A 22709-nucleotide genomic window follows, 5' to 3' on the forward strand; every position below is an offset into this window, starting at 1 on the left:
GGCCGCACAAGAAAGTAGAAATAACTTCAAGCGTTATTTCCGTTTATTTGATCGGAGTCAGAACGATCTCTTTATTTTGAAAAATGAACTACACCTCGTGAGGGGAACAAAACATGACATGACTCATGTTACGTTATTGGCGCGATGTTCTGAGGACGCTGCGAGTCAAGTTGCATAGGCATACAGAATTCCACCATGGAACTTTGGCTTGAAGGTTGTGTTGGGACCGTGGTGTGTGTTCTTTCTATTCCTCGTATGTTCAGTCCAGTTTTTTTGCGTCTCCCAAAAGATCAGTATGGTGGGCATGGCCAGCCCTTTTCACATGCGTTTGCGACGTTTGCCTCGAAGTGACGTCACTCTTCGCCGACTGGTTCGCGCGCGGCCTGCCTGCCTGCCTGCCTGCCTGCGTGCGTGGCTGCCTGCCTGCGTGCGTGGCTGCCTGCGTGCGTGGCTGCCTGCGTGCGTGGCTGCCTGCCTGCGTGCGTGGCTGCCTGCCTACCCGCCTGCCGCATTATTTCCAGGCTACCAAAGATCTGGAAGTTGCGCAGTCGTGGAGAAAAGACCTCAGGAAGATGGCGTCTCGCGTTGGTTTCTGTCGGTCCGTCCGCCCAGGCAAGTGAGCTCCCGCCCGAGCGAGCGCAAGAGACCACACGGTGACTCGAGTGCAGAGCTTGTGTCAAACGTTTAATCTCAGTGCAAGTGGCAAAAGCAAGCGCCGCCAGGGGGCGTCATTGACACAAGATCATCTCCAAGTCAAGCAAAGACCAAAGTCAAGTGACTTGCTGGTCGGTGTAAAGTGCATGATGGTGGAAAAAACAATCCAATAAATACAACATTCAAACCAAATAAATTACAACACACGTGTTGGAATCAAAAGAAAATCTTTCATTTCCACGTCACTTTCTACTCTACTGATTTGTATTTACACAATAAATATCCAGGTTGTCTTTCCAAACAGCAAGACGACTGTTTAGGGGTCCGCTCCGCTGCGCCGCGCTGGCCCCTGCACACACAAACACACAAGGTTTTTCAAAGACTTTGGTCAGACCAACCATTGATAATCACAATGTTGGAAAATATGCTATTGAGGCTGGATTGAGATTTGGGAATCCCAAAGTGGCGCCCGCTGCAATGACGTTTTCTGCCATCCCGTCCTCCCTCCGTCCCTCCATCCAGCTGTCTGGAACAATGCGACTGACCTGCGTTCAGAGCGGCTTGGCTTGGGCCCTCCTCTTGCGCTTGTCGGCGTCCTTCCGCCTGCCGGGGCGCCCTTTCTTGCGGCGCTTAGCGTCCCGGAAGCTCTTGTGGGTTTCCTGCGGCAGGTTGGTGGCCTCCCGCTCCTCCGGCGACCAGTCGGCCGCCAGGCCCTTGCTCGGCGCCGGCGGGGCTTTGGAGAGCGGGAGCTGACGGATCTCGGCCGTGTGGACCTCGTCCAGGAGCTCCTGTAGCCACAGGCGCCGCTTGAAATCCTGCAGCGTGCGGCCCTTGTCGTGCATCAGCTGCGCATGAGTCACCGAGCGCCGCCTGCGCAAAAGCAAAAAGGCAACGGTTGGCGACCACAATGCGACAACAGGAAGGGCGGCGATTCCAGCAGCTTGGGGGCCCGAGGGCTGGGCCGGGCCGGGCCGGGCCGGGCCCGCCCTGCCCTGCCCCGCCCCGCCCCGCCTGCTTTTGCAACTCTGAAGCAGGACATCAGAACTCTTCCTGGTTCCATTTGTACGATTGAGATGCTTTTCTTGTCAACTTGAGACCGACTTTGGAGTTTAACTTGCAGATGAGCGGCGCCCTTGACATGACAAGGCGAGCCGAGCCGAGCCGAGCCGAGCCACCTGTTCTTGCTGCTGCGCTGAGCGACCAGCAGAGGGAGGGGCTGCGCCGCGGCCAGACGCTTGTCCCACGGCCAGACGCTTGTGCCACTGCAGGCGCAGAAGATCCGACAACAGCGTCCGCTCCGCTCTGCTCTGTCCGCTTTGATTCTGTCCAGATGGGCCGAGGCGGCGCTCTTCTTCTCAAGTTCTTTTTTGGTTGTTGTTTTCCTTGCTTTCCTTCTGTTCTGCTGCTTAGCGCTGTTATCTTTCCCGCCGGCCGGCCCGGATCGAGTTTCTCAACTGGGCTCGGGCTGCCGCGGCGCTCCTAAACAAACAGCGAGGGCGAGGGAGGGGAGCCTGGGAACCCGGGCCGGTGCACTCCGAGCACACAAACAGCGGGCAGGCAGGCATGCAGGCAGCTATAGGAGCCGGTTGGCCGGCCTCTGCGCTCAGGGACGCCAAATCCTGAGCCCGTCGCCAAAGCGGAAGAAGCTCAGTGGGGCACTCCGGAAGCGTGCTTCTGCACGCGCCTGATGCAAAGCAGATGAGCGCCCGCATGCAGGGGCCCCCATGTGCCGTGTCGTGCCGTGCCGTGTGTGCCTGCCTGCATGCATGCGTGCGTGCGTGCCTGCCTGCCTGCCTGCATGCGTGCGCCGGCCACCTCCTCCATATACATGTCCACGCGCACGCGTTGCTGAAGCGCATCGCTTTTTTTCGTGCTGCTGTCAAATTAGTTTCAATCTTGCAAAATAAAGACGTTGTTGTGAAAGACTGTCCGGAACCAACTTTCTGAGATGTGTACCTTGATTTCTTGGGAATGCCGCTCTGTCTCGTGAACTGAAGCCCTTTCTTCCCGTTTTGTTGTCTTGTGCTATGTGCATTGACTCTTTCCTTGTGAAACGGGCCACTTGGGCTGTACCGAATTCATCGGAGAGTTCCCACCCGTGAAGGTGCGTCCGCAAACGAGCGAACGCGGAGGAAAAGGACGAGAGCGCAACTTACGTTCGGGCGTCGGCGGGTCGGGCTCGGCCGGCGACGGGCGAGCAGAGCAGGAAGGCGGCCAGGAGGAGAGCGCCCACGCCAGACATGTTGGCCGCGCGTTTCTGCCAACGAGAGATGAGGGGCTTGAGCGAGCCAGCCAGCCAGCGCAGAGAGCGCCGAGCTGAGCTGAGCTGAGCCGAGCCGAGCCAGCTGCTCGGCAGGAAACTTACATTCCCTCGGTGGACGGACGGAGTCACAATTAAAAAACAAAACAAAGGCAAGGAAAAGTTCCAAGAAAAAAAGTCACGGAGCAGATCCCAGAAGAAGGTCTTCTTCGTTTTCTTGTTGTGTGTCGACTCGAGCGGACTGCATGTGTGCGTGCGCCTGCTTCCAGATGTTGCGCTGATGCGGGAATGCCGTGAGCGGCTCCGGGACCAGCGGGAGGGCGGCCGGGCGTTGGGCGGAGCCTCGCTGCTGGGGGGCGGGGAGGAGGGAGGGGCCCGATGAGGGCCTGCGTGCTTGATGCGTCCTCAGCCTCGTCCGTCCGCATTCCAGGTGCTTCCAAATTATCATCTGCTTGACTTCCAAAAGTCAAGCCCCTTTGTGACACCCCCCCCCAGCCCCAGCCAGCCAGCCAGCCAACCAAAACGCAGCAGGAGAACACGCGGGCGCACACACACACGGCTAATCTGTGTGCTTGCATGACATCACCTTGGCGGTGGTGCTGGCTGCTTTGTCAGGACGGAAGGAGGAAGGTCGCGGCCGCCGCCGCCATGACCAGTCATGGCCACCACTACCATGGCCGCCACCGCCATGAGCGGTCATGGCCACCACCGCCATGGCCACCGCCATGGCCGCCGTACTTGACTTCTGCAGGAACAAGGAGGGCAAGAAGAAAAAGAGGCGTGTGGCGCAGGGCTGACAGGCGTCGCTTTGATGCTAATGTTGCTAATGAGGCTAATTGATGCTGATGATGACGTCGCGATGGCCAGCTGATGATAATGTTCGATAACGACCAAGTGACTCACCCGGCGCGCTCGCGATCATCACTACGTGTTACTTAATTTGGCATTCGTCATTAATTCCTCATCATCATCCCATTTACGCTGGCACGCCTTCAACAGGAAGGAGTCTTTCATTTTCCTCTCAAACATGATTTGAAAGAAAGCTAACGTGACGGCGCTCCTCGCAAGGGCCTCGCTCTGTTTTACCGCCATTTGACAATTATCCCAGTCTTCGACTTCCTGTTTGCGTCGTCGTGGAAACCATTGCAGACACTTAATCCATCTCGTCTGCTCTTTGAAGGATCTTTTTTTAGCAGCGTGGAAAAAGAACACTTTGGACTGCTTCATCAGCGCGAACGCACGCGCCGCCACCGAGAGAGATGGCGTCCTCCCGCTGAGTCAGCGCCACTGTGGTAGAGGAACGCGACACCTTTGCGCAAACACACGGAAGCGGGCTCGCTATGAGAAAGCCAGTTGTCCAGGTTTGCTTTGGACCCCCGCACGAGACGACGGCAACGGATCGAGCGGAGAAAGTCACCCGTGCCGGCGTGACATCGCAAGACGCCCTATAGTTCCGACGCGCGAATGCCTCGAGTGACAAGAGTCGGCGGGCCAACGAGCGACACACGAGACGGACGTGTCGCCGGCTAATTTGCTAACATTTGTGGTGCGCTAACAAGCTAACAAGTTAAGTGTTGCGGCTAGCCAAGCCGACGCTCAAAGGATTCGCGCCGCGCCCCCGCCGCCTCGCTAACGGCTTCCAGAACTGTGGAAACTTCTCAAGGCTGAAGAGCGCCTTGGCGCTTGCAGCAACAGTGTGCGTGCGCGCGCGCAAGCTAATGACTTTGGCTGTGATGGAGTGTGTGTGTGTGTGTGTGTGTGTGTGTGTGTGATTGCGTTTGAGAGTGTGAGAGACAGACAGACTTTGCACGTCTGCGGTTGTGTGTAAGATTGCGTGTGTGCATAATAGTACGAGCGATAGTGTTCAAGCGTGAGTCAGTGAATGTGCGCGCTTCCCCTGCACATGCAAGTCACACACACGGCTGCCAATGAGTCTAGCGGCGGCCGCGTGTCACGTTTCTCGCGGGCGCGTGACGTGAGCGGCGACGTGTCGGACTTCCCGCGACGCCACCGAGTCCAACAAAGCGGCCTGCGTTTGGGGGAATTCCTCAGCTTGCAAAGCGCCGCGCCGCGCCGCCCCACCCCACCCCGCCGTCGAGGCCTGGGATCAACATTGACACGGTGACTTATCGCCTCACCTTCCCGTCACCCGGGAAGCGGCACGGCTCCCCACGGAGCAAACCAAAGACGAGACGTCGACCGTTTGACCGGCGGCGTGCCATTCGGCGGCTCGCTCTGCTCGGCGCCTCGGCTTGCCTGCCCGCCCGCGCTTATACGGCTTGAAGGAGCGCTCGTTTGCAAGCTATCGGTTGCTTGCGTGGTGGCGCAAAGTAACAAGCTTTCACGCCTCCGATAGCAAAGCGTGCACGCGCAACGTCACGCGGCTGCGGAGAAGCCAAAAAGGCCGTCCGCACGCCGTCGCTCCTAATCAAGATGTCTCGACAACGCTGGCGAGACCCGTTGGGGGGGGTGCCTGTTCTCACATACAAGCCGCAATTACAAACATCACACACAACCACACACAATGAAATTCCCTCCCCCGGCCAGACGTGCACATACAGAGTGACGCTCTGCGCGCTAAAAATAAAAGTGTCTTTTTCAAGCATGTGGCTTTTAATGTCAGCGTGTTCTAGTGAGTTTCTTGTTCACAGCTTGACAGGAAACCACAACACACGCCTCAGTGGCTGTAACGCCATCCAGGCCGGGGGGGTGGGTGGGGGGGGTGGGGGGAGACTCATTCCAATAACATGCTAAGCAGCTAGCCGGCAGCTAAGACGCAGCTTGTCGCCTCCTGCCTGTCCAATTAGCAAAGAGGAAGCATCAGGCATCCGCCGGAGTTCAGTTAAGAATTTGCTGTCTGGGTGCAACGCACGGTGGGAGATGGGGTGCGCTTCCAGACGGCATTTTTTGGGGGAGCATTCGAGGACACCGACCGGCCAGGGCGGGAATTCCAGCGATCCGGGAATCATCTATTTTCTCCTTCTCCTGGCTATTTTTAGCGCACGCTGGCTCCCAAATGTGGGCCACCTGGGCTGTGCTTACCTTTGCGGCATCCCGTCGCAGCGGGCGAGCGCCGTTTCCGGCGCGCGTGCCTTCTTTTGACGCTCCAGAGTCACGCTTCACTCTGAAAACACAAATATGGGACAAAAGTTTGCAATGGGCGGAGGGAGGGAGGGAGGGAGGGAGGGCAGAAAAGGACAAAAAGCCAAAGGCCTTTGTCAACATTTGTCAGCGTTGGGCCTTTGTTTGTCCATCTGATGAGAAAGCACCACTCCATCGGCGGGGGAAAAAGCGGAATTGCGACAGCGGGGCTCCGAGAGAGAACCGCAACAGGCACCCGACGTTAGCTGCGCGCATGCTGGTCAAGAAAGAAGCGGAGCGGACGCCAAAGCGGGTGACAGGAGGCCGGCGAGGTTGTGGGTGGCACATGTTGGAGAACAACAAGACAAGTCAAAGCGGCAGAAGAATGTTCCGTCTTCTGCGGTCCGGCTCTTTATTTGGAGAAGGAAGGTCAGGTGTTCTTGTTTATTGGGCCACCCAGGAGATGCTGGTGCGGGTGAGCGTGTCACCGGCGCAGCCGCCATCTGGCTGACGCTTTCCTTCCCCCTTTTTGGCCTCTCCTTTTGCTTGCCGGCGTTTCCGCCCCGCACCGATAGACAAGAGCAAAAGGGCGGCGCCCCACCCCGAGGTGGAAACATTCCGCCGGCGTGAGTTCAGAAGCCGGACGCTGGCAGGAAATCACAGGCGGCGGCGGCGGCGTGTTGTGATAAAGATCAGCGGGATCGGCGTGAGCATGAAGATCCCCGTGTTGCCGCTCGTTAGCCTAGCTTAGCACCTGCTCGATGTAAACAAAGTCAAGGTCGTAAGCGTCGGAAAGGTTCCCGCCCCGAGTGTGAGAAGAATGCGAGCGTGCCAGCGAGCCAGCGAGCGAGGCTTCTTGGCCCTTCAAAGTCAGCCTAAACAAAAGCGCCTTGGCCAACTATGTCCGTTTCCACCATTGCCTTTCTTCCCCAACGCTTTCGGGGTTGTCTTTTCTTTTCCGACACATCTGCTGCAAAGATGACAGAGCGGACGGGAAGGCCCTCCCGTGAGACCAAAAAACGGCAGCGCGGAGCAACAAGATGGGCAAAAAGTCGAGCGCACTGCACGGCAAGGCAAGGCACGGCAAGGCACGGCAAGGCACGGCAAGGCACGGCAAGGCAAGGCAAGGCAAGGCAAGGCCAAATTGTCCCTCCGCAGTGACGCCGCTTCAAGTCCAATCATTTGAACGCTTCTATTGCAACGAGCCACAAGGGGGCGCCAGGAGAGGGTCGGTGGGTGGCATCCCCCCCCCAGCTGCTGTGGCAAGTGTAGGCAGGCCTTTCCTACCATCCCTTTGGGGAGGAATATCTTTTTTCTCAACTTGTTTGACTGCAAAAACAAAAGCTTAAGATTGTTGACCAAACTTTGCCAGCACGCTCACGAGCGGCGCTAAGGTCACGTGACTCCCTCAAAGGCGCCCTCGCTCCCAATCTTCGTCAGCCGCTCCCCGGGATGCTGTTAGCAATTAGGCGGTAGTGCGCGCAGCCGAGATGTCACTTGAAGCAAGGGGACGGTGACAGCGTGACGCTCGTCTGCTTCCTGTGCCCGCTGGGACGACGTCGCCTCCGCCAACAAGTGAGGCAGCGTGGCCTTTTCAAAAGCTGACCCATCCACAACAAGTGCACTTTTGCCGACGGTCGGGAGCTGCAACGTGCTTCTCAACATGCGGCTTGAGAAGGACTGTACTCGTGAAGACAAAAATTAAAAAGCGCTCTGGCTGAGCAAGAGGGCCGGCCGGGCGCTCCGCCGCCGATCCACATTCTGTCCACGGCGCCCCCTGTTGGGCATCCAGCTTAGCAGCTTTTTCCGCACCACTTAGCCAGTAGGCTCCGCTTCCCGTTTTGCCGCGGAAGCTCGTTAAAGCCCATTAATCGTCTGCTAGCTAATGAGCCCGTCGGGCTCGTTTAGCGTCACGTCAGCAGGCTCATACGCGCGCACGCACGCACGCACGCACTCACGGACGGACGGACGGCGTTCTCACGCCTCGTCGCAGTCATTTTCCACAGCAATGAAACACTGTCCTCCGCACAATCCCACGCCAATCTCGGCGGCCATCTTACACGTCGGGCATCTTCCCCATCCATATGTCGCATGTGGAGGGAGCGCTTGCGTTTATTTGCGTGGCCCCGGGGTTTGTTTTTAGAGCAGCAGGGTGCGTGGGAAGGTGTGTGTGTGTGGGGGAGGGAGGCACATGTGTGCACATGTGTAAAAGCGTGAAGGTGAGGAAAGCCCGCCAGCATTCCTTCCACGTGCGTGCGTTTTGGCGGCCCAGGTGATGAGCAACCGCCGCCGTTTGGCTCAGATTGCGTCCAAGATGTTGTTGTTCTTGGGCTCTGGAACCAACCTCGTGAGCGGCTAATTGACAGTTTGGCCTTTTGGCTCAGTTCCCTCGACAGCGCAACGGAGCGACTTTCTCTTTCTGGCTACGCCCGGAGAAGAACCTCTTTAGGTTGGAACCGCCGGCGCTAACGGCTTGCACTTTTGGAAGCGACCGACGGATGGTGACGGACAGACGCAAGGATGGACGGACGGACGGATAACAATACTCACGGGCGTGTATTCTTTATCCGCTGCCAACATTTCCGAGCGGAAGAGGAGGCGCAGAAGTCCGGCCTTGGTTTTTGTGCACACAGCCATAGGAGCGTTAGCTTGACTTTTAGCTTCTCCATTTCCTTCCTTCCAAGACATAGAGACATAAATGTGTTGAAGCAGCGCATGCAAGCAAGCACTTTCCTTTCTTATCACAAAAGATCATTTGGAGAGCAAGTCAGCAAAATGTCACCCGAGTGGCGTCGAATCCAGCCGTCCGTCCGTCCGTCCGTCGGCGGCGGCAAAAGTGACTCCCCGTTGCACAAGCGTGTTGGAACTTTGATGTGCCCGTCGCTTGCAGACATCAAGCACCTGTGGTGAGCGAGCTGAGCGCTTAGCAACTCCTGAAAACACAAGCAGGCGGCAGGCACACTTGGGCAATGACAAGTCGCACAAACAGCAAGGCGCAGAGTGGCTGCAGTTCAAGAGTTGTCCGCGAGGTGTCAGCGTTTGACAAGATGACAAACAGGTGTCGTCCTTCGTAGATGAAATCTTTATTAAGGAATCCATTTTTTTTTGGTCTGGTTTTCATAAGAAGTCAGTAGAAAAAGTGAACTACTACGTTGGCATGTCAAAGACAAAAGACTTCATCTACTGGCTAGTGGCAAGGTCCCGCCTGCGGCGAGGCGAGGGGAGGGGAGGGGAGGGGAGGGGAGGGGAGGGAGGGAGGTAGGGGCCCATGAGACAAACTATTGTTTTTGCTGCTCCGTACAAGAATAGAAAACCTTTTAAGACGCCAAGAGTTAGTTCTTTGTTCAAAGGTGTGCTCTCGTAAAATAGTTTTGATAACTGCACAGTTTCTCCCGGACAAGACCGCTTGGGTGAGGTGAGGCGAGGAGAGGGGAAGGGAGGGGTGGGGGCGAGGCGGGGCGAGGCGTAAGCGGGCGCCGCTTTTTTTGGATGGAGTGGCGGCAGGAAGACGGAACGGACAGGGGCCAGTCGGGCACAACACCTTTGCCATGTTGCAAATTCTACTCCAACAAAAACACAGACAACTTTTTGGCATATTTGAACGCACCCCGCCAACGGATGGCTCGCCAACCGAGACCAAGGCACCTTACCCGGTGACCGCTCAACACTTCTAAGTCGCCACTCAGACAAACAACAAACTAAGTGAATTTTTTTTTCCTCGGCCAATGGCTTTGTTGCAACTGCGGGCGACTCGACTCCCCACCGGACCGGACCCTCGCATCGAGCGCTCCTCTATTTGATCCGACGGGCCAATACTGCTGAGTTGCTCTACTTTGCTCTGCAATACTTTCTTCTTCTGCAAATACTTGCTGACTTGTTTTGGCAAAAAAAAAAAAAAAAAAGCTGCTGCTTCTGTGGCAACCGCACCAAGTTTAAGGCCCACAAAGAAAGAAAAAGTAATCTCGTAAGCACCGGAGGTCTCGGGACAAACAAATTATCGACTGGCCGGCCACGACGGGAGGGGGCGGGGCGGGGCGGGGCGGGCGGGCGGGCGTTCGGGGCTACTTGTTGCCTGGCAAGGTCCGGAGGGGCGAGGCCGACGGCTCGCTTTTCATCCAGGACGGGGAAGAGGAGGAGGGCAGGCCGGCGGGCGTCAAGGCGGAGGCGGTCGTCACGCTGAGGCGGATGAGCCTGATGAGCGTTTTGAGTCGCTCCAGCGCCGCCAGCGTGTCCCGCTGCCGTGCCGCCAGACCATCTCGTCGATCCAGGCAGCGCTGGGGAGAGAGAGGAGAGAGCACGTGAGTATCTTGGGGCAGCTGGGTGATCTCAGTATTGTCTGATACACGCCAACAAGCGGGCAGTTGCTTGGTTGGTTGGTTAGTGACTTACTCGGAGCGTCTTGCTGAGCTGCCGGTCTTCCTCCTCCAGGTGAGCGCAGTCTTTCTTCAGCTCCACGTTTCGCCGAAGCAGACGCCGCTTTTCCTCCAGACGCACTGCCGCGAGATGAGGACGCACAATATTTGTCCGGCTGGCCATGGCGGGGGCCGTCAAAAGCAAACTTGTGACTGGGTACCGGTTCCCGACGCGCTTTGTTTTGGACCCACCTGTTTTGTGCGTGACGTACGACTGCACAAAGCTGCGCGGCCAGGACATATTTTCCTTGTTCAGGACCTGCGCGAGAGGGGCGTCAGATAGAGGCGAGGCGAGGCGAGGCGAGGCGAGGCGAGGCGAGGCGAGGCGAGGCGAGGCGAGGCGAGGCGAGGCGAGGCGAGGCGGCCTTCCTGGGCGCCGTTCCCAGCTCACCTTCTTGTGGCACTTGGGGCAGTACCAGGGTCCGCGGGGCGGGCTCTCCAGCGGCGGCCAGAGGCAGTCCGGGTGGAAGGCTCGCGGACAGCCGCGGCACGGCCGCAGCTCGCCGTCCCGCCGGCACACGGCGCAGCGTTGGTCCCGCTCCGCCTCATCCTGCGCCCAGCCCAGTCCCGCGCACACGGCGTCAGATAGACGGCTAAAGCGCACGCGCCAAGTGGGCCCGCCACTTTAGCACTCGGCTAGCAAAAGGATTCTGCTCAAGACGCGTTCTTTTCTTCAACAATTGAAAGGGGCCGAGAGTGGTGTGTGAGCGAGCGAGCGAGCGAGCGAGCGAGCGAGAAGCGGGGTCAAGTCAGCTGACCTACCTTCCAGCAGAAATCCTCAGAGTCTAGCATGTGGATGGAAGGAAGGAAGCAGAGCACACGTTAGGCCCAGCACGCAAGCGCAAGGTGGGTGGGCGGGCGGGCGGGTGGTCGGATGGGCGGGCAGGCAGGCAACAGTGTTAGCATTAGCGTTAGCTGCATAAAGCTCATGAGACAGACGCACACTGACAGACGACGATGACGACGACATCATCATTTAGTGCTGAAGAGCAGCAAACGTTGCCGCAATCAAACGCAAGAAGAGCGCGACGGCATCTCTCGGCGCTTTCCTTGGAAAAGCGCCAGAGCAAAGATTCATTTCGTGGGTGGCCCTTTTTTCCATTGCGACTTGAAATGGTTCTGCGCATATTGTGTTACCTGGTGGCGAGAGGAAGAGCGAGCCGGTCAGGTAATGCCACGCCGGCCGCTTGCGCTGCGGACACACAAAAGCCACGGACGGCGCGGTCCCGTCGAATCACCATGATGTCATGGCCGGCTGGCCGGCCGGCCGGCCGGCGAGAGAGTGCCGAGGCAAAAGGTACCTCTGGTTCAAAGAGGCCGCTGTAGGCAGGGTTCGCTGTGCTGCGCCTTTTCCTCTCCTGCCTCTTCAGCTGGAGTTCTACAAAAAGAAAGGCAGACGCTGAGACGCACAGGACGGCAGATGCAGGAGGAGGGAGGCTCTTCACCTTCCAGGTGCTCGTTGGTGACCAGCCCGAGTGCGACCATGAAGGAAATTTTCTGCGGGAGATAAAAGAGAGAGCGCGCGTGAAATGGTGGCTTCCTGTCAAGCCAGAAAGTGGCAGCCCTGGTTCCCCACCTCCTTGGTGGGGTCCTCCTCCATCTTGCCGGTGGGAGCGGGCGATGGCAGGGGGAGCGACACCTCCTCGCCGCCGCCACCGGGTGCCTGAGGCTGGATGATGATGACCTGAGAACACACGCAAGCGAGCGATATTATGCTAATAATGTGCCAGGACATCAGCAACACAAATATGCCTTGTTAGCATAAGACAACAAAATGGCTGCGAGTTTGTCCCACTCAATGCTAAAAGGAGAGCGAGACCAACGCGTCTGACCTTGACGGCCTCGCTGACGGCAGCCACCCCGTTGGCGTCGGCCGAGATGATGGCGTAGGCCACGCCGGCGCCGTGGTGGGCGGGGCCGCCAGAGTCCAGGGCCGGGGGGGCGCCGTCGTAAGGCTGCCGGCGGGGGCCCGGATGGGCCGGGGAGGCGTTCCGGCACGGACTGTGAGGAAGGCTGTCGGGGATCGGCGTCTTTGGTCTGACCTGAACGCCACACAACGAGGCACGGATCCCAAACCGGACGGCTCGGAGGGCGCGGCTTAGCTAGCGTAGCGCGCAAGCGAGTACCTGAGGTAGTACCTGACCGGCCGCCCGCTGCGGCGAGCTGACTTGAGGCACCGTGATGGGAACCGAGCTGAGCGAGCCGGACATCTGCAAGTTGAAAAATCAGCAGCGGCATCGTGTTGTCATCGCATCCAGTCCAGTGAACGGTTGAGCGAGTTTCGAAGAAGCTGCTTTTGCTTGCTAGCCAAACAAACAAGCTAACTTCGGCAAATCTGCCGCCCCCCTCTTCTTCTTCTGCGGTTCTGCCGTGTTGTGAGGGGGGAGGGGGACAGAAAGGGGGGCTAGGCCAGTTCTCATGGCAACCACAGAGAGGGGTATTTTTGTAGCACCAGAGCCCCCCCCCCCCCCCCCCCCCCACACCTTTAATCTCGCTTCTTTTCTCCCGAGCTGAGCCGAACGGGGCGTTGACAAAGGGAGGCCTCCCAAAACAAAAAGCCAAAAGGTGCCCTCCACAGACTTTGTGCTCGTGCTGACAGCGGCTGCTCTCCTGCAGAGGTCGCTGCACACGTGAGGTGGGGGGTCACGGCGGCAGCAGTGCACGAGAAGGTGGAAAGACGACTAATGGCAGCTGTTTTTTTGTTCCTTCTCTCTGCTGCTGCGCTGACCCCCCGACCAGCGGGGCTGAGCAGTTTCCATGGCAACAGCGCTCCTCAGCACTCATTCAATCATTCTCTCATGCGTTCACTCAATCAATCTTGCGCTCTCTCCTCCAGGAAAAACTTCCAGGCGAGGGAGGACGAGAAAGCAAGCGTGCGGCTTCACATCTTGTTCCAAATAACGAAAGGCGCCTTTTGACTTCCACACGCTAGCTGTTGTCACGTAAGCAGTTACCCCCAAGCCCCCGCTACTTTGTCTATTAGCTATGCCAGGGTAACAAATACGTGGCCTGTTGCGCTTTGTTCATGTCGCCGGTAGTTGCGGCCAACGCGAGTAGGGCGCGGCGATGGCGGGGTTACCTGCGTGGGAGGAAGCTCCGGGGCCTTCCTGGCTCCCGGCGGGTGAGCTCCCACCGGCTGCAGCTCCAAGCCGGGGGGCGCCTTCTGCCCCTTGAGGTGCGTCGTCGTCACCGCGGCGACGGGAGCCTTGGAGATGGCCTGGCCGGCGGGCTTGATGAGGGATGGCGGCTTGCCGGCGCCCACCGGGCAACTCCGCACCGCCAGTTTCTGCGCACATGCAACGCAGCTCAAGTGGCACTGAAAGTGGGGAGCAGGTGGTGTGTGTCCAGGCCACACTAATCCATGGACCTCCATTTGTCTTTGGGTCCAAGGCATCCCACAACAACACAGACAAAAGGTACACACGCCAGCCAGACAACGTTGCACGCATGGACGTGGACCAGAGGAAAGATGGCCCCGCCTACCTGTCCATTGGGAACTTCATTCAGGCCTTTGCACAGCGTCGGACCCTGCAACACAAGGGCAGAAGAATGTCAGTGGCAGAATGTTAGCATCAGAACGCTAGCGTGCCTGCTCGACGGCCACCCGACTCCCAATTTTGGCTGGCGACGGGCGGTGCCCGGCCGGCCAAGAAGCGACTCAAACGTTGGGGATTCCGCCTTCATAGCAAAGTCGATCGTTCGGTCCGACGCGTTTGCGGAATACGTACGGCAGAGTGCGTATGATGCTCCCGCATGTGGCCCCGTTGCCATTTTCCAGACAAGAAAGGTTCAATTCAATACTTATCATTGGGCTTTTTGGAAAGAATAATATTTCCATTATTTTAATGGCCATTGGAATTCCGCTTCAAGATTCCAAAACTCGGAAAAGTCAGCTACTGCCAAGCGAGCGTGAAGGATGCATGATGGATGCTGCCTTCTCATACTCAATATGTTCCAGAGACGACATTTGTCACAAAAGAAGGGCAAACAAAAGAAGGGCAAAGAGTCGCGCAATCATGTCCAACGCTTATCGCCGCAAAACCGTGCGTGCCTGCCTGCCTGCACGCTGTGATGCTCGACTTTGACAGTAAGTGTGCAAAGCAAAAGTGACATTGTGTTTGCGAAGGCGCAAGATGTGTTGAAGAAGCAAAGAAAAAGGGAAAAACAGCAGGGCAACATGTCTGCGCAGTGCTGAGTGGCCTTTCTGTGCCTTCCACCCCTCCCCCTCCCCAAAACAGCATCTAAGCAATCAAAATGGTAATGTTGGCCATGAATGAGGCCCATCCCCCCCTCCCTCCAACCTCAGCCAAACTCTGCAGACTTTTTGCTCTCCATGTTTGGGGGAGGGGGGGGAAGTACCCCTTCTGTCGCAAAATGGACGCTTCCACTATGAAAGTGAGGCCAGAGAGGGGAGGGGAGGCAGAGGGGAAAGAAAGCAGATCCCCCTCGTTACAGTGGAATCACAACTTGAGCAAGTGCTTGGAGAAACAACATTCCACAGCAAAAGTGGATCGATTCAATCCGGCAGCTCGAGTCAAACAATATCGACCGTCTCTTTGAAAAGTCCTGCTCCACACAAAGACAGAAAACAGGCAAACTTGTGTGGAGGGAGGGAGGGGCGGAGAAGGCACGGAGCTGGCCGCGGTGCTGAAGCCCACGGCCGCGGTGCTGAAGCCCACGGCCGCGGTGCTGAAGCCCGTCGCCATCCTCTCTTTCCCTCGCCCCGCCAGCCAGCAAACAGCCGCTCGCTCGCTCGCTCGCCGAACGAGGAGGCCTCGGAGCTGCCATCGGGAGTGAAAAGAAGCAAGCAAGTGAAGGCGTCGTCGTGGGCCAATCACAAGGCGGCGCTGGCGTCACGTGACACAAAAGCAATCATACCAGCGGACTAAGTGCGAACTCGCAACAAAATGGGGGACGAAAAAGAGGTCAAAAGACAAAGTGGCCGAGCCGCCGTTCACGTCCACTTTACTCCGGGTTGTGTTTGGAGTTAGCCGACCGAGCGACGTGGCTCGCCGCTCGGACACATTCAAAATGGACGCTAATAATTGTCAGCAAGTTTGAGAGCACAAGCCACACAAAACAACAACGGCAGCTGACGCGAAAAGCACACCAAACTTGACGTGACGACATGCGAACGTCATCAACCCTTTAGCAGTCAGGCTAAGCGGCGCGAGCTCAGAAGATTTGCGAGGAAATAAAGTTTCGCACGCACGCACGCACGCAAACGACGTCTCACCTCATCTCATCTCATCTCCGGCTCGTTAGGTGTTTTGGGTTTTATTTTGGAGTGGGCTCGGGGCGGCGTGTTCAGCTCCGGGCTGTGCTTGTGCACGTTCACACAAGTAGTTGCGTGAAAAGTGTCTCAAGTGACGAACAAAGCGGCCGGCCATGGATGTTTCTTGCCCCTCATAAATATTCAGCTCGCGTCCGAGCCCAACGCCGCATTAGCTAAGCTTCTTTCTCGTCCGTCAGTCGCCAACAAACGCTGCCGGGCGAGCGAGCGAGCGAGCGAGCGAGCCAAACGAGGCCGAACGGTACCAAGTGTTGGCCGAAGTGAGCGAGCGAACGGACCCACAGCGGTGGGCGACATTTGCCTTTCACCTCCTTCGCGTCCTCCACGAGAATGAATAACAGCAACACGGCTGCTGCTGCTGCCGCTGCCGCTTACCTGATGACATTGGATTTCCACTTTGAGCGCCTCTTGCGGGCCTTGTACTTCCATGTTAGGTCCACAAAAGCACTTTGCTCCCACTTTCGTCGCCAACTTCGGGGCCAAATTGCCCTGTTTTCGAGCGACAACAAGCCAAAGCAGAACTAGTCAGCTCGGGGAGCAAGTTGTCGCTTCTTTGGCAGCCCGGGACTCATCACCGACTTTCCGCCCGTCTCCAAAAGTGCTCGGAAGCCCCCGCAAAGCCGTCCAACGCCGTATGGCTGCTGTCCGGGGGACGGGCGAGTGACCCCGGTCGGAGCCGGGGGACGGCCGCACCTTCTTCCCACTAATTTAAGTTGAAAAGCGGGAACTAGATTGTGTCCGAGTCCGCGGCTTGATTTCACTTTGCCTGCGGAAAAGTTGTGCTTCGGCTGTCAATGGTGAATTTCCAGTACCCGGATGGAGCACACGCTAGCGGCCCCGCCCCTACTCGCCTAATGCGCACGCGCATTCGGTCCAGGAGACACAAACGGCCGAGCACAAATCACAAACTACTCATCAGGTACACTCCCCCCACATGAAAAGATTCAAACAAAACTTCACAAGTACACGGACGCACGAAAGTTGCTGTTTACTAATCTAATAATTGTGTGCATCCCCCCCCCTTGCTTAAAATAAAATTGAACTTGATTAAAATTACTTTAAATGACATTACTGTCTTCTATTAGAAATGTTTTGTTGGTGATGACGATAGTAGTACAAGTTGAAGCGTGGGGGGGGGGGGGGCACTTGCCGTCTAATTTCCCACCATCTGATCGGTGTCGCCACCAGCTGGACAGTCGGGAAGAAAAATGAGCATCGCCTCAGCTGTTTGCGCTGACGAGCTCTTCTGCAGAGTGGAAGGTGTTTCCACGTAATTTCTCCTTCACAATGGCTAAATAATAGAATCGACTACACGCCGTCGCCAAGTGTTGTCTTTAGTGTTGTCTTCTTGTCTGCGGGAAAACTCCGATTCCCAGAATGCCGAGGAGCGCGCGTGCGCACAAAAGCGCCCGAGCGGCAAACTCCTGCGGTGCGGATGCGTCGCTACGTGAAATGGCGGCTTAAGACAAGCTTCTCTCGTTAAAGTCTCTACAGTGTTAATTGTGATGCCACTTGGCGTCACGCGTGGAGTGTAAAAGCTCAGCCGGACCTATTCTCGTCCTTCTCGTCCACGCTTTGGACTCGTGCCGACACGCAAGGTACGAACTCGCAAATCGCCCCCCCCCCCCCGCCTGGAGACGAGTTAGCCGTATGACGCTAAAGCTAGCTCCCGAGTGGGCTTGCTTGATGAGGACGTTCGCCGCCTAAACGGCTTCACGTGACCACGCCGCCGCCGCCGCCTTACAAAATCGACTTTTTACGGACTCAAGTTGACCTCACTTGTCACGACCACACGCACACTCGACTTGCTTCTCTCCATTGAATTTACTGGTAAGAATACAGGCGTGGATCCAAAAGCAAAGGAACAATAAAACAAAAAGAGAATGATTGCATTTGCTTACATTGGTTGAGGCGCGGCGGCGTGCAGGGTGCCAAGTGGCCAACGAGCGAGCGAGCGAGGGAGGAATGACCTCGTGACCCGTTTGCCGCGGCCGGCGCAAGCGCACTGTCCCTTTTCAAGTCGACTAACGAGCTGAGTGTGTGCGCCAGCACAGGTGCGATGGCGAAGCGGATCGCAGACAAAGAGCTAACGGATCGGAACTGGGACCAGGAGGACGAGGGCGAGGAGGTGATGTCTCGTTTCCACAACAAGGCTGTGCTGTGCTGTGCTTTGCTTTGCTTAGGCATCAAGGAGGGTTTTCATCCGTTTGTGCCTCTAGGCCGGAACCTTCTCGGTGGCCACCGAAGATGTGATGAAAAACCGCGCCATCAAAAAGGCCAAGCGGCGGAATGTTGGTGCAGAGGTAAAACGGATGACATCATCATGGCCTGACAGCAGTCGTGGACATCTCACTGTGTTTCAGGGTGAGGCCGCAGGGGCCTTCAAAGGGTTCAAAGGTTTCGCCTTGAGCGCTTCCTCCACGCCGGCGCCCTTCTCCACCCTCGGCAATGGCGGAGCCTTCAAAGGCCCGAGCGCTCTGACCAACGGGAGCGGCGGCCTCGCGCCGTCCATCACCGCGTCGCCGTCTACGACCGGTGAGTCGTCCGTCGGCGCGCCGCGTTTGAATTGGCGACTCGCTGGAGACGCTTTGCCGTCTTTTCTCGGTCCAGGGCCGACGCTGAACGGCAAGCCGGCCAACGGCGGCAAGGAGTACGGTCGCCAGCTGACGGCTCTCAACTGCTCCGTCCGCGACTGGATCAGCAAGCACGTGGACGACAACCCGCTGTGCGACCTGCAGCCCATCTTTCGCGACTACGAGCGCCACCTGGTTACCATCGAGCGGCAGTATGGGACTGCTGCGGCGGCGACGACGACGACGGAAGACAAGAAAGCCTCGCTTGCAGCTTCCTCCCCGTCGGCCGCCTTTTCTTTCAAGGGCAAGGCGGACGAATCGCCCGCCGCAACCTTCAACTTTGGCCAGGAGAAGGACAGTTCCGTCCCGAAGAACGCCGCCACACCTGCGTTTTCCTTGTTCGGAAGCGCTGCGCAGTCCTTTGCCAAGACGGAGCACATAGCGCCCTCAGGTACGAAAACGGCCAAGTCAGCAAAGGACTTTTGTTGCCTCGCATTAGCCGAGACGGAAAAGCTAGGACTTTGTTCCGATGTTTGCTTTGTTGCGCAGAGGAGAATACGGGCCACGATGACGCCTACGAGCCGCCCAAGCCCGAGGTCAGAGAGATCAAAGAGGACGACGCCTTCTACTCCAAAAAGTAGGTTTGCCGCGCCGCGCCGCGCCCACCGTGGCTAAGCTAACGCGGTGGCGGCTGTGCGCTTGGCAGGTGCAAGCTCTTCTACAGGAAGGACAATGAGTACAAGGAGAAGGGCGTAGGCACGCTGCACCTCAAGCGCACGGCGGGCGGCAAAACGCAGATGATCATCAGGGCCGACACCAACCTGGGTAGGTTGGGCGGACGGGGCGGGAGAGCAGGCTAACGCTAACGCCGCCGTGTCCCGCAGGAAACGTCCTCCTCAACATCCTGCTGTCGGCCGACATCAAATGCTCGCACGCGGCCGCCAACAACGTGATGGTGGCGTGCGTGCCCAACCCGCCCGTGGACGACAAGAACCCGAGCGCCCCAGCGCTGCTCCTCGTCCGCGTCAAGACCGCTGACGACGCCAAACAGCTGTGCACAATTCTGGAGCAGAGCAAAGGCTGAAGGCACACCACCAAACACACCTTTTGGGTTCCGGGCGCCGACATTCCCTTCCTCCGGCTTTTAGTCCACCTTTGGCTTTGATCCCTCATTTCCCCACGGAGGGATTTTTCTTTTTCCAATTTGTTTTTCTTTTCTCCAACGCGGACTCCTCACAGATGGACGGACTTTTGCTGTCGTTCTTTCCAAGTGTCCTTGGCAGTCCCCGCGGACGCCTGCTGGGAATAAAATGGAAACAAAAAGTTTGTCTATCTGCTTTAATTTGTCAACAAGGTTGGCGTTTGGAAAGTTTTTCACCCGACAGACGTGAAGAACACAGAGGTGTCGCGAAAACATCAAAAGCACCGCTGGCGTGAGTGAGGCGTGCGCGAGTCCCGCGTGCGGGGGCGCGACTTCTCAAATCCAAAGAGCGACGCGGGGCTTCCAGGAAGCGTCTCAGTCCCGTGCCCGCCCGCCATCTTGGAATGCCGGAAGGCGCCGACAAGTGACATCACTGCCGATACGTCAGACAGAATACTTGCCGTCAAGCGTGGAACGGCTCCTTCAAAGCAACTCCTGTGACATCACTTCTTGTCGGAGTTTTTGCTGAGGTGGAGGGGGGGGGGGGGGGTGTGAGGGGGGTGAGGAGGAGGCACTTGCTGGACGGCTGGTTCTTCATCGCTCTGGTCTGGCCGTGGGGCCCGGCGCAGGGAGGCACTTGCTCACTGGGCACCCGCCGCCGCCGCTGCCGCCGCTGCTACGTCATCAGGATGGGCTTCTGACGCACCTCCAAGATGTCTGACAACAAAGGAATGAAGCCCAGCTGCTTAGTCGGTGAGCCAAAAGGTGGCCAACCAATGGTCAAGGCTCACCGGCGGTGATGCGGTGCAGCGGCAGCGTAACGTAGGTGAGGTGGGAGAAGAGCGGGAAGGAGTCGTCGGCGTGGTTCAGCTTGAGCCACGATCCCACCAGCGAGCGGCCCGTCCCCGACAACGAGCGCGAGCGCAGGTTGCCGCCGCCGCCGCCGCAGAGCTCTGCCGTGCGCCGGCCACACCCACGCACGCGCACGCACGCACGCACACACACACACACACGGTCAGTCGGTTCAGCAGATCCGGCCGGTCGGTCGGCCCTTACCTTGGTCGTCGTCCTCCCGGAAAAGCTCCTCGCTGTCGTTGGCCGAGTGCGATTTCTTCATCTCGGCCATTTTGTGCCGCGGGAGCTTGCGTCGTAGCGCCGGCGAAAAAAACGACGGACGGTTCCTCTCGGGGGTCGGCGGGGTGCTGAAGGAGGTCACCTGGGAAATCATCAGAGTGACATTCAGGCGGAGGCAAGCGGGTCGCGAGCAAAGCCGAGAAGCGGCTCAGTTGGCGCACCCAAACACTGGCGTGCGTCAAAACGCTCACGTGACAACACGGGCCGGGCCGGCAGGAAGCAAACACAGTTGGGAGCAAAGTGGGTCAGACGTCCTCACCCTGTCGTGCGCCGGCGCGCTGCACTCGTCCCGCTCGCAGCGCTCATCCGCTCCGTCGGGCACCCTGCTGACGGCCATCTCGGCGTGACCTTTGCCCTGCGGCCCCTTCATGCGCACAAACTCCATGTTGTTGAACTTGTAGAAGCCGAACGACATCCGCTGGGCCATCTTGGCCGCCACGCTGACCTGCGCCCCGAGCGGCGGCCGCGTTAGTTGGGCCCGCCGGGTTCGTGGGCTCGTCGTGCGCCAGCGGGCGCGCTCTCTCACCCGGTTGTCGTAGACCTTCCGCAGGGCCTCGTAGCGGATGGAGCCCTGGAAGATGACCCCCTGGAAGGTGTCGGTCTTGTCGCTGGCCACCAGCTCCACGCACACCATCTCGCCCTCGCCCACGCTCATGTCACAAAACACCTGCGCCAGGCGGCCGGCGCTCAAGCTCACGAAAATAAGCGTGCGGCGCCGGCCGGCCGGCCGGCCTGCGCTCGTTACCTCATCAAAGTTGTCAATCATGAAGAAGATGTTTGGGTAGCTGATCTTTGACTCCTCCCCTTTGCTGTCCATGGCGTGCTTGCTGGGAGACGCAAACACTTCCTGTGCGCATGCGCACCAAGTGGAATGAGCACACTAGGCTTTTGCTAATGCTCATGCCTCACCTGACATTTCTTCTTGTGCACGTGGATGTCGCCGGCGTCGGAGCGCGTGCACACGGCGCACGTCACCACGTAGTCAAGCTGAAAGACGCACTCGTGTCACTAAGCGTGTCCCACGCGCGAGTGTGTTTGTGAGAGACCTTCTGCAGGACCAGGTTGAGGTAGACGCTCTCCTCCCAGTCGATGTCGGGGTCCCCGAGGCCCGGAAGCTTCTTGGAGTCTCGCCTGTAAACTTCCACCTCCACCTGTGATGATCAAAAAGAAAAAATGGTGGCGTCGGCGGCGTCGGGTCCACTCATAGTCCTCGATGGAAAAATAAATCCATGAAAAAAAGAGGCGTTTCCTGTGGGAAACGCCGAGCGTCACCTTCTTGCCATCGTCAGCGTCCACGTACGCCAACTTCCTGCGAACGTAGAACAGCATGTCGTCCTGGCGCGGGGCACACTTCTCCATGAAGTAGGTCGAGAACATCCACGTCCAGAACACGATGCGGTCATCCTTCACGCAGCCTACGGGCATTGTTAGCTTGCGTCAAACGTGCAGGCAGGAGCGCATGGAGGGATGTGAGCCCACCCCATTCTTTCGCTCGCACACATATGCAGGGCGCGCGCGCGCGCGCACACAGGTGGAACGCGCACGCGTTGAATCGGTCGTCGGGCGCTGACGTCACAAGAGCAGCCGGTGACGCCATCGCGCCTCGACTTGTCGCCCGGTCACGTGAGCGCCCGACAGCGGGAGCCACGTGACGTCCGGTCCCAGCCCAATGTTTAACGTGACGTCAAGAAGCGACTTGATGATAGTGTGCGAGGGAGTCTGACCGAGGCCGCTGAGCTCCTGACGGGCGTTGAGTCGGTTGCGTTCGTCTGCGATGGCCTTGAGCATCTGGCGCAGAGACGCGTCCAGTTCGGCGGCCTTGGCATCACTCGAGCCCGCTAGTGACGCCATGTCCGACGTCCGCGCCGTGGCACCATGACAGGATCGCACGAGACAAAACAAAACAAGACGCGACGCGACGGGCTCGGGCCCGCGGACGCTCTCCGTTGTGTGGCTCGGCCGGCCGGAACCGCCCCTCCGACTTCCGGTAACAGGAGCGTCTTAAAGGGACACGTGCCAGTTTCCCCTCGTGACGGGGACAAAGTGCAAACATCGCGAGCGACGAGCTCCATTCTATTCCATTCTATTCGTCTTTCGAGCAACGGCTCGAGAGCGGCCGGCCGAGCGGAGAGTTCTACTCGCTCGATTTTGATGCGCTGCC

General features: G+C 58.2%; 4 protein-coding genes across 14 annotated transcripts; 1 reads left to right on the forward strand and 3 right to left on the reverse strand.

Annotated features, from left to right (window-relative positions):
- Positions 1–665: 665 nt before the first annotated feature.
- On the reverse strand, positions 666–9094 carry pthlha (parathyroid hormone-like hormone a). 3 transcript variants are annotated; one of them, XM_088367329.1, is made up of 8 exons: positions 8778–8923; positions 8546–8671; positions 5957–6038; positions 3501–3659; positions 3020–3260; positions 2811–2911; positions 1200–1524; positions 666–1003 (listed from the first exon to the last, which is right to left on the reverse strand). In XM_088367329.1, the coding sequence occupies exons 4-7, from the start codon at positions 3602–3604 to the stop codon at positions 1206–1208; spliced, it is 765 nt and encodes a 254-aa protein (XP_088223455.1). In that variant the 5' UTR covers positions 3605–3659; positions 5957–6038; positions 8546–8671; positions 8778–8923; the 3' UTR covers positions 666–1003; positions 1200–1205. The 3 variants fall into 3 exon arrangements, with proteins under 3 accessions (XP_088223455.1, XP_088223453.1, XP_088223454.1); XM_088367327.1 differs by lacking the exon at positions 3020–3260 and having other exon boundaries at positions 8778–9094; XM_088367328.1 differs by lacking the exons at positions 3020–3260; positions 3501–3659 and having other exon boundaries at positions 8778–9094.
- Positions 9060–19796, reverse strand: phf21b (PHD finger protein 21B). Of its 5 annotated transcripts, XM_088367272.1 has the most exons (16): positions 19652–19796; positions 17602–19569; positions 16076–16466; positions 13891–13935; positions 13487–13723; positions 12546–12617; positions 12240–12449; positions 11984–12091; positions 11853–11904; positions 11709–11785; positions 11545–11599; positions 11170–11192; positions 10799–10957; positions 10600–10666; positions 10385–10488; positions 9060–10269 (listed from the first exon to the last, which is right to left on the reverse strand). In XM_088367272.1, the coding sequence occupies exons 3-16, from the start codon at positions 16127–16129 to the stop codon at positions 10057–10059; spliced, it is 1476 nt and encodes a 491-aa protein (XP_088223398.1). In that variant the 5' UTR covers positions 16130–16466; positions 17602–19569; positions 19652–19796; the 3' UTR covers positions 9060–10056. The 5 variants fall into 5 exon arrangements, with proteins under 5 accessions (XP_088223398.1, XP_088223401.1, XP_088223402.1 ...); XM_088367275.1 differs by lacking the exon at positions 16076–16466 and having other exon boundaries at positions 12534–12617; positions 13487–13784; XM_088367276.1 differs by lacking the exons at positions 17602–19569; positions 19652–19796 and having other exon boundaries at positions 12534–12617; positions 13487–13693.
- Positions 17080–19599, forward strand: nup50 (nucleoporin 50). Of its 5 annotated transcripts, XM_088367317.1 has the most exons (8): positions 17085–17298; positions 17755–17828; positions 17920–18003; positions 18064–18235; positions 18311–18724; positions 18823–18910; positions 18980–19098; positions 19158–19599. In XM_088367317.1, exons 2-8 carry the CDS (start codon positions 17760–17762, stop codon positions 19355–19357), a joined length of 1146 nt encoding a protein of 381 aa, XP_088223443.1. In that variant the 5' UTR covers positions 17085–17298; positions 17755–17759; the 3' UTR covers positions 19358–19599. The 5 variants fall into 5 exon arrangements, with proteins under 5 accessions (XP_088223440.1, XP_088223439.1, XP_088223443.1 ...); XM_088367314.1 differs by having other exon boundaries at positions 17080–17298; positions 17750–17828; positions 18064–18724; XM_088367313.1 differs by having other exon boundaries at positions 17081–17298; positions 18064–18724.
- On the reverse strand, positions 19598–22681 carry kiaa0930. The gene is made up of 10 exons (XM_088367311.1): positions 22273–22681; positions 21821–21963; positions 21595–21699; positions 21458–21535; positions 21294–21395; positions 21075–21215; positions 20808–20993; positions 20471–20630; positions 20206–20367; positions 19598–20131 (listed from the first exon to the last, which is right to left on the reverse strand). The coding sequence occupies exons 1-10, from the start codon at positions 22397–22399 to the stop codon at positions 20091–20093; spliced, it is 1245 nt and encodes a 414-aa protein (XP_088223437.1). The 5' UTR covers positions 22400–22681; the 3' UTR covers positions 19598–20090.
- Between the last annotated feature and the right edge of the window lie 28 nt (positions 22682–22709).

Source organism: Syngnathus floridae, chromosome 22, assembly GCF_059516105.1.
Source record: "Syngnathus floridae isolate MCC-2025c chromosome 22, RoL_Sflo_1.0, whole genome shotgun sequence".
Taxonomy (NCBI): domain Eukaryota; kingdom Metazoa; phylum Chordata; class Actinopteri; order Syngnathiformes; family Syngnathidae; genus Syngnathus; species Syngnathus floridae.

Bases quoted from the DNA above. Each gene is read 5' to 3' on its own strand.
- pthlha (XM_088367327.1), bottom strand. From the start codon at position 9,094: ATGGATTCCTTAATAAAGATTTCATCTACGAAGGACGACACCTGTTTG. The intron at 8,672-8,777 runs GTGACATTTTGC...ATGTCTTGGAAG, and splicing joins CTGGATTCGACGCCACTCGG to GAAGGAAATGGAGAAGCTAA. The intron at 3,660-5,956 runs GTAAGCACAGCC...TTGTTCCTGCAG, and splicing joins TGCGACGGGATGCCGCAAAG to AAGTCAAGTACGGCGGCCAT.
- phf21b (XM_088367271.1), bottom strand. From the start codon at position 16,129: ATGGAAGTACAAGGCCCGCAAGAGGCGCTCAAAGTGGAAATCCAATGT. The intron at 11,905-11,983 runs GTGGGGAACCAG...TATCTCCCGCAG, and splicing joins AGGAGGACCCCACCAAGGAG to AAAATTTCCTTCATGGTCGC. The intron at 10,489-10,599 runs GTGGGTCCAAAA...ATCTCGCGGCAG, and splicing joins GTACGTCACGCACAAAACAG to TGCGTCTGGAGGAAAAGCGG.
- nup50 (XM_088367314.1), top strand. From the start codon at position 17,760: ATGGCGAAGCGGATCGCAGACAAAGAGCTAACGGATCGGAACTGGGAC. The intron at 17,829-17,919 runs GTGATGTCTCGT...TTGTGCCTCTAG, and splicing joins AGGAGGACGAGGGCGAGGAG to GCCGGAACCTTCTCGGTGGC. The intron at 18,911-18,979 runs GTAGGTTTGCCG...TGCGCTTGGCAG, and splicing joins GACGCCTTCTACTCCAAAAA to GTGCAAGCTCTTCTACAGGA.
- kiaa0930 (XM_088367311.1), bottom strand. From the start codon at position 22,399: ATGGCGTCACTAGCGGGCTCGAGTGATGCCAAGGCCGCCGAACTGGAC. The intron at 21,964-22,272 runs GTCAGACTCCCT...CAATGCCCGTAG, and splicing joins TCAGGAGCTCAGCGGCCTCG to GCTGCGTGAAGGATGACCGC. The intron at 20,994-21,074 runs GTGAGAGAGCGC...CTCGGGGCGCAG, and splicing joins GGAAGGTCTACGACAACCGG to GTCAGCGTGGCGGCCAAGAT.